Source organism: Amphiura filiformis, chromosome 5 (assembly GCF_039555335.1).
Source record: "Amphiura filiformis chromosome 5, Afil_fr2py, whole genome shotgun sequence".
Classification (NCBI taxonomy): Eukaryota; Metazoa; Echinodermata; class Ophiuroidea; order Amphilepidida; family Amphiuridae; genus Amphiura; species Amphiura filiformis.
This window is the reverse complement of record NC_092632.1, coordinates 6,562,184-6,575,395: the sequence shown is the minus strand read 5'-3', so window position 1 is coordinate 6,575,395 and position 13,212 is coordinate 6,562,184. Positions and strand designations below refer to the sequence as shown.

Below are 13,212 nucleotides of genomic sequence, written 5' to 3'. Positions count from 1 at the left end.
AAGTTGGGCGTAATCAGGACTTTGTTCCACCAGGCGGATTTCGCGGTTACAGACCCATTAGACAGAGAGAAATAAATCTCTAATGTGCAGTCTGCGCTCCAGAATTGGGGGTACGGGCATTGGCCATTTCACAAAGCTCGCAAACCAAAAAGCAAACAGATAACTCTTCTGCAGCGAATGCTAACACCAAATGCAAAGCTAATATCAACTTGCCATATGTCAAGGGAAACAGTGAGAAATTTCGTCGCGTGTTCAGCAGTATGGTGTTTTGCCACCTTTCCCCACGCTGCGTAAGAATCCGATGAGCGCCTAAGACCGTATTGAAAAAGAAGATCAAACAGGAGTTATATACCACATTCCATACACGGATTGTAGCTCTGTCTACATTGGTGAAACCGGAAGGAAACTCAAGTTCAGACTTAAGGATCATAAGTCAGTTGCTCCATGTGCCATTTCCCCTGTATCCGCTCATACCAAGTCCGGTCACAATATTGACTGGGACGGAGTTATACCATTTTGGAAAAGGACAGCAGGAATGACACAAGGAAAATCCGTGAAGCGATCCACATTTAGGAGAGACCCGCAGCCCAAATTCAACACCTCGCAGGGGTACGAACTATCTCCAGTGTACAACAGTTTGCTGAAATCAGTGAAACCAACTAGCAACTCTAGTAGAAGATCTTCTAGAAACAGTGATTTCAGCAGCATCTCACACACCATTACCCACTGAAGAAGGAACCAGCAGGTTCTGAAATATTTGGGAAAATAACCTGGCGAGTGCAGTTGAATGTTTTAATCTTTCTACTTTATTCATGTTTATGAAGTTTGGTATAGGGCCTAGTATTACTACTAGGGTGGCCACAATGCTTGTCTATTGTGTGTACCTCTGCCTACATACACAAATGTATGGTGGAAATGTAACAGAATCTGCAGCAGTTGGAAAACTAGAGAGCATTTTGAATTTCATATATTTTGTCTTGTAGTAACTTCTGTGCAAACCCAACTACCTAATTAGATAAAAAATATTCTGCTCATCAGGTGAATATAGCATTTTTGTACGGTCAAGCATGAAAAAGTTACACACAAAATAATTTTGTCATATAAAACTATTTTCCCAAAGATGTACAATTATGCTATATTGAGTTTCACAATCTAGACCCTCAGAGCAAAATTCTGTGCACAAATCAGACAAGTTGGTTGTGTGGTTTAGGAAATACAGGCCTTTGAAGGTCAAAATTGGCACATAATAGCGCCCTCAATGGTGAAAATCACATATATTTACCTTAAAGTTCTGGCAAAAGAGTTATTTTTGAGATTTCAGCCATTTTAAAAATGTTGTAAAGAGGAAATTATAGCAATTATGACCCTGGATTTTTATTATGTGCATTAAAGAACATTAAATAAACAAAAAACAATACATCTCATGCCTTCTTTAGCTTTATTCCCACAATTATCGCTCCGTGAATATGCAAATTTATGACAAAATCAGGATTTTCCTATAAATGGGGTAAAAATGGCAAATTTAGAATATAATAAATTAATATATAGTATGTTTATGATTGTTTGGAATAGTACTACTACTATGTCAAGTTTATCCAGAGCCTGCCCTAGAAGCCACAATGACCTTCAAAATTTAGACTTAAATATAAATTATAGACTACATATAACATATAGTATGTTTATGATTGTTTGGAATAGTACTACTACCATGTAAAACAGACTTTGAAATGAAATGCCAGGACAATGCTTGGTGCCTCCCTCCTTGACAAATCCGCAACAATTCCAACAGACAGGGTCAGTAACGTAGCCAGGATTTCAATGTGAGTTTGAACGCAGATAGAGAAACAAAAGTGGAAAAGAAATATCACCAATGACGTACATCCGGGTACCTGTCTTACTTGATATCCGCCTCAAAATATTAAGACTTAATTGCGATGTGTGGAAAGAGACATAGCTTTTGGCAAAATCCAAACGAGTATAGAGCAAATCCTGACTTTTAATATGTACGCGCTTATTTTAACTTGTCATCGGTTATGTTAATTAGGGATTTGAGTGTATGTTATGCACTACCATGAAGACTGGTGATAATAATCAGAAAAAACATACTCCTGCTATCTTTTGTCAAAACCTGTCCTCAAAATTGACGCAGGTAGCAACCTTCAAATAGACTTTTTCTGAAATTAAATATCGCATGAAGAATATTTATAGTGCATCTAAAAGGTAGAGGTATAACAATTCTTGTTTTACTAATAGTTTTATTCTGAGCCAAAGGGAAATTTTTGTTGCAATTATTTGAAATTTTGCCATGTTCAAGCACTCGGTCTTTTTCAAATTCACTTTATTTTGGAAAACTTTCTATTGGCGAATTTCGTTTAAATTTGTGATACTCGTCTCCAGCACATTAGAGAAATTGTGCATTTGGAGAACACCAGAACAATTTTGTGGAAACTTTTACGGCTCGAACCCACAAATCTTGTTTTGACTTTTGGTAACTATAACGCCTTTGACCGAGTATAAAAATACGTGTACCTTATCAGAAAAAGATTTCATATTTTGAAACCTATTTTCCTACACATTGCAAATCCAAAATAATATCAACACCATCCGTTTGGTTTACAAGTTATCACACATTCAGTGATGATTGAATTTGTATCTAAACGCATCCTAAACACCATGTTTAGCTTGTGTTTACATCATACCGTATGATGTCAGTGGTGTTTAACTTGTGTTTAGATTATATTCCGTTCCGGTTGATGGTTGATATCTAGACATGTCGCTTAGCTAAACGGTAGCATTTCTAAAGAGTATTTTTAAAAGACGATATAAGTGTTTAGAATGCGTTTAGATACAAATTCAAAGTGTGATAACTTGTTAACCAAAAGGACGATGTTGATATTAGTTTGGATTTGTAATGTGTAGGAGAATAATAGGTTTTAAAATATGATCCTAAGATTTTAAAGCCATAATGTACAATTTTCGTATCTAGAGAATTGAGAATTTCCAACAGGAACATGGAAATTTATTTTCTTTCTTTCTCGTTTTCAATGAAAATGATGACTTTTTTAACGTGCTCTACGGAAACTGAATACAAAAACCTTGTTTCTTATCTAGCGTATTCTTTGTATTATATTGTTCTATTCATTTAGATTTTAATATTTGCAGAATATTTAATACTTTTTATTAAGCAGGCGCAGGCGTTATGTGTTTACTGATTGTTTACCATCTGTCCTTGACAACCCAAAGCCCTAATTACAGAACTGGTGACAAAAATGATATTAAAGCGCGTACAATTTATTGAAAGTCGTGATTTTCTTTAGGCTTTTTTGAGGCGGATATCAAGTGAGGCAGGTACACTGATATGCGTCATCGATGATAGTATTTCTATGTGGGGTCAATACACAGTGGTGGTGATAGGAATCTTTTTCGTGTGTGGGGGAGGCATGGGGGTAGTGAATGTCAAGGAGAGGCAAAATCAGCAAATGTGCAATTGCCGCAAAAATGGAAATTATCGGAATTTTTTTTAATTTTTTTTTAAAGTGTTCTGCCTGGGGAATTCCCCATGCCCCCCCCCCGCAGTGCCGTCACTGTCATTCTGTCAATACAAAGAAAGTATAGTTCTACATTTTTCAGCTAAAATTCGTGCATCGTCGCGTATAGTGTAGTTTATTATGGTATTACAAGAATTGGTAAATCTACACTACTTGCGATTGTTGCTTTGATGATCATTCATATTTACAGAGGCATTTGTCCACGATAAATTGTGGTCAGCTTAAAAACCGCTTGTGCAATTTTAACTAAAACCTTCGGAATCAGATCATGGTACAGTCCTCAATATGAGGAACAAAACGCTTTAATTAACACAAAATCTGACCACTCACCTTTAACGTCTAGAAATATGGATGCGAAAATACATCTTTTTCAACACAAATGATGCAAACCGTTAAACAAAACAAAATACTAATTCTTCCTGTAACAGAGAAAGGAACCCAACCGATCTGGACAAACTATATTCAGTTATCAAGTTAAGGGTAGCAACTATTTGAAACTGTTGCGATTTCGTAGTTCACATCATCTTGCGAATGGTTGTGAGCTTTAGCAAAAATGCATTGATCATTTCACAGCGAGTGTGTAGAAGATTTCAAATATCACAAATATACTTTTGTAGGTCCTGTGGTTCTTGAGTTATGTTGTAAAGAGGGCTGAAACAAATAATAACTCATTAACAACAATAAATCAAGCAAGTTTTCAAGGCATATGATATGTAAAATGAACTTTTGCAAAACATCAAAGTGTTATTTTTCAATAATATATTGATTTAAATAATGAAAATCGATTTTCTTTTTGCTGCTCCGACCAACAATACCGAGTCTACCCTTAAACTACTGTTGTGTGATTGCACACACCTAGATTAATATTTCAATGTCATAAACGACCGATAAAGATAGCTATAGCGAATCTAGTAAACAGTAAATTAGTTTTGAGTAAATCGTGTTTGTGATAACGAGACATCCATTAGCGACTTGACCTGGCATGCATTCATAAAGAAGACATAGACGTAATAATGCCATGTGTCGTGTTTATCCAAACACTATTTTGTCATATTAACCATTAAGTTGACAGTTTACTGATTTCTGTAATCTCTTTAAACTGAAGATGGATGCCTTAGGCTACATTTTTGTTACGAGAATCAGCCATAAAGTTCATCAATATGTCTTATATGACTTTACGCTTATATGGATTCTGAAAACAAAATTGAGCCATATTCTTTAGCATGGAAGTTCAGATAAAGAACTCAGTAGCGTAGCTAGCGGGGAGTGGTGTGGGGGAGGGGGTGGGGTAGTGGGGGAGGGGGTGGGGTGTCCCCTGACAAAAGGTGAAAGCGGAAAGTGCCCCTTTGACAAAAAGTGAAAAAGAAAATCGGAAAGGCAAAGAAAAATATGGGGATAAGGTGCTCGTTTTCCACCAAAATTCACTTCGATCATGGCCAAAATAGTGTAAAATACAAACAAATTTTGTTCGCTAAGCGCGCATATTAGCACCAATAGGGCCATTGTTTACACGATCATGGGCCTAAATACCCGGGGGAGGGGGGTTTCCCTAAGAAATGGTGTACGTGGATGCTCAAATGTATCGAAGTGCATTTTCATCGTTTTTGGCATACCAATGGGGTGATTTTGAAGTTGTTTCGGGTAAATAATGACCCCTTATTTCTGTGATGGTATTGAGATGTGATGTTGTCAGTTAGCAGACTGTTTGATGACAGCACTTACATTGATATAAATAGGTGCTTAATAATTGAAAAATTGAAAGTACATGTATCATGTTGTTGGAATCTTTTTTATCTATATATATATAGGTATAATGATAGGTCACCAATCCAGTAAAAATGGTATAGAGATGGGTTGGTTAACTGATACAAGCGAGGTATAGTAATCGGGTGTTATTTTGCACTACGCAGGTATAGAGATGGTCAACATTCTGAAGTCTTCTTTTAGCACTTCGTACAAATATTTTCCAAGTACCCCCCGGCCAAAATAGTGTAAAACAAATATTTATGCGTGCTATATACATATGGAAGGATTTCTATACAAAAACGTTTCTCTTATAAACCATCATGCGCACAGTTTCCGCCTCGATACACCTGAGCACACATTTTCGTCCAAGAGCTCTCAAGCAAGCAGTGAATTGTCCCCACACAGTCTTTGATTACACAACACGGTTGCGTGCATAGCAATGTAAGAGCTGTGGAGCTTCTAGCTGAAAAATGGGCCTCTTTGATTGGTTTTTGTCCAAACCTCAAGTGTTCCCTTCATCCAATCAGATCTTTTTAAATATCAAACGAAAGCTAACACTTCCCCGTAAAACACTTTTCGTCACTAGGTCAACAGATAACGCAATTCAATGTTATAGCAAGGCGAATGTGGAAAATTTGTTGAAAACTACCTACCCAAGCACATTTTTTGACCAAAATGATGTTTTTAAAAATCAAAACCTCAAGTGTTCCTTACAATATTTTTCAAATTTTATGTCGTTAAATGAAAAAGCACACTTTGTCCATATACTAGCGTCACTAGAATGGGGAATGGCCAATAATTATCTTTAAATTGCAAATCTTGTGCAAAAAGTAACTATTTTCGCCTGTTTTGTCATACGGTTGTAAATTCAATGAACTATGACTTTGTAAAAAGAGCACTCACAATTTGATATGCGTGCACATAATCCCAATTAGCCTTTTTGGAAGCTTAAGCTGACTTTACATATTCAATCTTTCTTGTAAGTATACCACTAAATACCGGGTGAAAATGATGCAACCGGCAATTGGGGTTTTTTTTTCGTCTTTGCCCAAAAAATGTTCCCCCAACGATTTTATTTATACTTTCGATGTCAGATTTCATTTGTCATTCATTCATCAAACTCCATGCGGGCATAATGCATTAATAGTGAATTCCTTGCTTAAAATACCTAGACGATTAGATACAATATACTTCGAATCGTGTACGGTCATCCGGCATTATGACATGACTACTCAGCACATATCTAATTGTATAAGAGTATTGCCTGCTACATGTGTAAATAATGATTGTGTTGTTGGTGTCTCAATGAAGTGTTCTGAATGAAGATAGACCAAGCCCTTAGTTTTAGGATCACGAATGTAGTTAATACATTTGAATCCACCCAGTTGTAATATATATATTTAGATATTTACTAACATCCCTCTGCAGCTTTCTCATAAATAAATTCATTAAATTGGGAGATGTTCATAGCATGCACGAATGTAGGCAAAGTGTTCATTTTATTACATTCATAGTAGCTCAGTACAAGCAAAGTCGATTGCAAGATAAATATGGTACAAGCATTTAAAGTGTTACATTCAAATATTAGTTGTGATAGCCTCAAATGCGTTGCGAATATAAACAAATGATATTAATTTAAGGCAGACATGCAGACATATATGGTGTGATTGTCTACATAATTATGTAACTATTTTCCGTCCACCAATAAGTCGCAGATGACAAAATTACCCAATTTCATGGTCCGATTTTTATCAGATACTATATATTTCTACCGTGAGTGAATGACCTTGACACCTATAACCCTCATGCAGCAATTTCAATATTGATTACTACTACTACTACTACTACTACTACTACTACTTCTTATTTTAGATTGCTAATCTCATTATTTTTTTTCCTTTTATTCCATTTGATCTCTGATACGTTGGATTGAATTTTATAATTGAATTATTGTTTAATTTATTTAACTCATCCACTTATCATTTAGTTATTGGTTAATTAATTGATTAATTTATTTATTCATTTATCCAAATAATTTAATTTGTTATTTATTTATATTCTGTTTATATTATCTTTTTTCTTTTTATATGACTTATGTTTTTCCTGGTGGTTTACCTGGGCTCTCTATGGCTTTCATGCTTTGTGGCCTTGTGCAGGTAGTAAACACAAAGTAGACAGATTAAAACATTCAACTGCACTCGCCAGGTTATTTTACCAAATATTTCGAACCTACTGGTTCCTTCTTAAGTGGGTAATGGTGTGTGAGATGCTGCTGAAATCAGTGTTTCTAGAAGATCTTGTACTAGAGCTGAGGTCAGTTAGTTACGACTCCTCGAGATTCTTAGCTGATATTCTTAGTTCGGTTGTTGGAAAAACACCTCACCACATTAAAGACACTAAGCAATTTTTGGATATTGTGAGCGACCTCAACATTGCCCCTGATGAATTGATTGTTTCTTACAATGTCACTGCATTGTTAACCAGTGTACCTGTAGACAACGCTATTGAAGCAATTCGCGTACGCCTAGAGGAGGATACTTCGTGGACGACCAGGACATATCTCAACGCCGAGCAAGTGCTTCGACTGTTAAAATTTTGTCGAAATACAACTTATTTTGTTTTCCGCGGACAATTCTTCAAACAGAATCATGGCGCCGCCATGGGTGGTCCTGTGTCACCACCGACATGCAATCTATTTATAGAACAGTGTAAAGGCTTAGCCCTTGAATCTGCACCACATCCACCCAGAGTATGGCTTCGCTACGTGGATGACACATTCGTAGTCATTAAACGGGAGCATTTCAGCGAATTCACAGAGCACATCAACTCGCAATGCAAAGTGATCACATAAAGTTCCCATGTGAAGCGGAGGCGGATGGACAGCTTCCATTCTTAGATACTTTGGTCAAGCGTTCCGAGGACGGTTCTTTACGGATCAGTGTGTATCTTAAACCTACACACACTGACCAGTACCTCAACTTTAACTTTTTAAGTTGGGCGTAATCAGGACTTTGTTCCACCGGGCGGATTTCGCGGTTACGGAGCCATTAGACAGAGAGAAATAAATCTCTAATGTGCAGTCTGCGCTCCAAAATTGTGGATACGGGCATTGGCCATTTCACAAAGTTCGCAAACCAAAAAAGCAAATAGATAACTCTTCTGCAGCGAATGCTAACACCAAATGCAAAGCTAATATCAACTTGCCATATATCAAGAGAAACAGTGAGAAACTTCGTCGTGTGTTTCAGCAGTATGGTGTTTTGCCACCTTTCCCCACGCTGCGTAAGAATCCGGTGAGCGCCCAAGACCGTATTGAAAAAGAAGATCAAACAGGAGTTATATACCACATTCCATGCACGGATTAAAGCTCTGTTTACATTGGTGTGGTCACAACATTGACTGGGACGGAGTTATCATTTTGGAAAAGGACAGCAGGAACGACACAAGGAGCAAGGAAAATCCGTGAAGCGATCCACATTAGGAGAGACCCGCAGCCAAAAATCAACACCTCGCAGGGGTACGAACTATCTCCAGTGTACAACAGTTTGTTGAAATCAGCGAAACCAACTAGTAACTCTAGTAGAAGATCTTCTAGAAACAATGATTTCAGCAGCATCTCACACATCATTACCCACTGAAGAAGGAACCAGCAGGTTCTGAAATATTTGGGAAAATAACCTGGCGAGTGCAGTTGAATGTTTTAATCTTTCTACTTTTTTATGTTTATGATGTTTGTAATAGTACTACTAGGGTGGCACAATGCTAGGCTATTGTGTTTACGCAAATGTATGGTGGAAATGTAACAGAATCTGCAGCAGTTGGAAAACTAGAGAGCATTTAGAATTCCATGATTTTGTCTCGTAGTAACCTCTGTGCAAACCCAACTACCTAATTAGATAGAAAATATTCTGTTCGTAATGAAGGTGAATATAGCATTTTTGTACGGTCAAGCATGAAAAAGTTACGCACAAAATCATTTGTCATCAAATAAAACTGTAAACAAATTATGCCATATTGAGTTTTACAACCTAGACCCTGAGAGCAAAATTCTGTGCAAAAATCAGACAATTTGGTTGGGTGGTTTAGGAAATACAGGCCTTTGAAGGTCATAATTGGCATATAATAGCGCCCTCAATGGTGAAAATCACACATATTTACCTTAAGGGGGTACTACACCCCTGCCCAATATTATGCCTATTTTTGCATTTTTCTCAAACATTATAGCGCATTAGGGACAAGTAATATATGTATATTATAGGGGCAAGCACTACAACTACTGCACTGGAAATTTTATTTCAGCACACACAACAGTTGTGGGGTTACAGTCAAAAATGAGGGAAAACCAATATTTGATCAATAAATCAATAACTACTTGCTTTGAGTTGCTGATATTTCAGTGCAATAGTTGTCGTCATTGCCCTTATAATATACATATCTTACTTGTCACCAATGTGCTATAATATTTGAGAAAAATGCAAAAATAGCCACAAAATTGGCCAGGGGTGTAGTACCCCCTTAAGGTCCTGGCAAAAGAGGTATGTTTGAGATTTCAGACATTTTAAAAATGTTGTAAAGAAGAAAATATAGCAATTATGACCCTGGATTTTTATTATTTGCATTAAAGAACATTAAATAAACAAAAAACAATACATCTCATGCCTTCTTTAGTTTAATTCGTACAATTATCGGTTCGTGAATATGCAAATTTATGACAAAATCAGGATTTTCCTATAAATGGGGTAAAAATGGCTAATTTTGTGAATCTTTAGAAGGTTGTATCTTCACAACGGATTATCCGATTGAGTTGATTTTAAATAATTTTGCAGAAGGAACAATTCTAACAGAAAAAGTAATTCCAAGGGTGGGTTAGGAACTTTCATGTGGCCCCCTACTGCTACCATGTAAAGCTTATCGAGAACCTGCCCCAGAAGCCTCTGCCCCTCAAAATTTAGCCTTAAATATCTAAAATATAATATAATAATATATAGTATGTTTATCGAGAACGTGCCCCAGAAGCCACGTTGCCCCTCAAAGTTTAGCCTTATATAAAATATAATATAATAATATATAGTATGTTTATGAGGTTTAGAATAGTACTACTACCATGTAAAACTTATCGAGAACCTGACCCAGAAGCCACAATGTCACTCAAAATTTAGCCTTAAATATATAGAATATAATAAATGAATATATAGTATGTTTATGATTGTTTGGAATAGTACTACTACTATGTAAAGCTTATCGAGAACCTGACCCAGAAGCCACAATGTCACTCAAAATTTAGCCTTAAATATATAGAATATATATTATATGGACATGGGCATTTATCTTTCACTTCCGTAGTCCACTCTTGGGCAGAACATAAAAACATAACAAATCAAGAGTAAATATATGTCTGAATTAATATCCAAAAAGTTCCCACGTTTTACTTTACTCATTTAGGAGTTATTTGGGGTTAAAAATGTGTTTTTCGTGATGTTTTTCCAATTTTGCCCAAAAATGGCAAATATTAAAATAGCTGTAACTTTAAAAATAAATTGAGTAGAAATTTCATTTCTATTGTAGATGTTACATGTCATATGGATTTCCAACACTGGTGAATAAAAATGTCATAGCACAACTCTAAAATATAAAAAATGGCAAAACCATATTTTTGTGTTTTTTTGGCCATTTTGACCTAAAAATGTAATTTTTGCATGGGAAAAAAAATAAATATATATTTTCTTGATTTAAAAAATATGTCATTATATCAACCTAGTTATTCTGAACAAAAAAGTTAATGATGGTGAATGTCTGTGACCTATAGTTTTTGATCTATGGCCCTTTCAAATTCACATATGGACTAAAATAGCATGTTTTTGTCAATTTTTCCAATATTAGGCTGAAAATGGTACTTTTTGTAATTTTAACCAAATTTTCAGTGTTTGGAAAGTGGGAACTTCACATATATTATGGATATATTATAGTACTTTCATTTTAAGCTAGTTGTAGATCCACTGGTAGCTCGGTTTCCATGGCAGAAGCAATTATATCGTCAATTTTACTACTTTCAATGCAGCAAAATCATTTTAGTCATCATTTTACTGCATTGAAAGTAGATAAAATTGCTGCTACCACGGTAGTGGGCATACTAGTGGATCTTGAAATAGCTTAACATTAAAGTACAATTACATGTTCATAATATTAAGTGAAGTTCCCACTTTCCAAAAACTAACAAGTTGGTTAAAATGGCCATAAAGGACCATTTTTGGCGTAATATTGGAAATATTGAACAAAAACATGCTATTTTAGTCCATATATGAATATGAAAGGGCCATAGATCAAAAACTATAGGTCACAGACATTCACCATCATTAACTTTTTTGTTCAGAATAACTAGATTGACATAATGACATATTTTTTAAATCAATAAAATTTATATTTATTTTTTTCCCCATGCAAAAATTACATTTTTAGCTCAAAAATGGCCGAAATAGCACAAAAATATGGTTTTTGCCATTTTTTTTATTTTTTATATTTTAGAGTTGTGCTGTGACATTTTTATTCACCAGTGTTAGACATCCATGCAATATGTAACATCTACAATAGAAATGAAATTTCTACTCAATTTATTTTGAAAGTTACAGCTATTTTAATATTTGACATTTTTGGGCAAAAATGGAAAAAAATCACGAAAAACACATTTTTAACCCCAAATAACTCCTAAATTACACAGTAACGTGCAACTTTTGAAAGTGGGAATTGTTATATTATTGATCAGTGATATAATAGCTATATTTTCATGTATAAACCATCCTCTACCCAGAAAGGGAGAACGAAAACTACTTTCTGAAGCACTTAGCAAGCCTTGTCCCATGTTTATGATGTTCGGAATAGTACTACTACCATGTAAAACAGACTTTGAAATGAGATGCCAGGACAAAATCCGCAACAATTCCAACAGACAGAGTCAGTAATGTAGCCAGGATTTCAATGTGAGTTTGAACGCAGATAGAGAAACAAAAGTGGAAAAGAAATATATCACCAATGACGCACATCCGGGTACCTGTCTTACTTGATATCCGCCTCAAAATATTAAGACTTAATTGCGATGTGTGGAAAGAGACATAGCTTTTGGCAAAATCCAACCTAGTACAGATCAAATCCTGACTTTTAATATGTACGCGCTTATTTTAACTTGTCATCGGTATGTTAATTAGGGATTTGAGTGTATGTTATGCACTACCATGAAGACTGGTGATAATAATCAGAAAAACATACTCCTGCTATCTTTTGTCAAAACCTGTCCTCAAAATTGACGCAGGTAGCAACCTTCAAATAGACTTTTTCTGAAATTAAATATCACAGGAAGAATATTTATAGTGCATCTAAAAGGTAGAGGTATAACAATTATTGTTTTACTAATAGTTTTATTCAGAGCCAAAGGGAAATATTTATATTTGTGGAAAGCCTTCTTCTATTGGCGGATTTCGTTTAAATTTTTGATACTCGTCTCCAGTACATTAGAGAAATTGTACATTTGGAGAACACCAGAACAATTTTTGTGGAGACTTTTACGGCTCGAACCCACAATTCTTGTTTTGACTTTTGGTAACTAACGCCTTTGACCGAGTATAAAAATACGTGTACCTTATCAGAAAAAGATTTCATATTTTGAAACTTATCATCGTACGCATTACAAATCCAAAATAATATCAACACCATCCGTTTGGTTTACAAGTTATCACACATTCAGTGATGATTGAATTTGTATCTAAACGCATCCTAAACACCATGTTTAGCTTGTGTTTACATCATACCGTATGATGTCAGTTTAACTTGTGTTTAGATTATATTCCGTTCCGGTTGATGGTTGATATCTAGACATGTCGCTTAGCTAAACGGTAGCATTTCTAAAGAGTATTTTTAAAAGACGGAT

General features: G+C 35.5%; 1 protein-coding gene across 1 annotated transcript; it reads left to right on the top strand.

Annotated features, from left to right (window-relative positions):
* Positions 1 to 7,548: 7,548 nt before the first annotated feature.
* On the top strand, positions 7,549 to 8,145 carry LOC140151752 (uncharacterized). The gene has a single exon (XM_072174089.1). The coding sequence runs from the start codon at positions 7,549 to 7,551 to the stop codon at positions 8,143 to 8,145; it is 597 nt and encodes a 198-aa protein (XP_072030190.1).
* Positions 8,146 to 13,212: the final 5,067 nt, after the last annotated feature.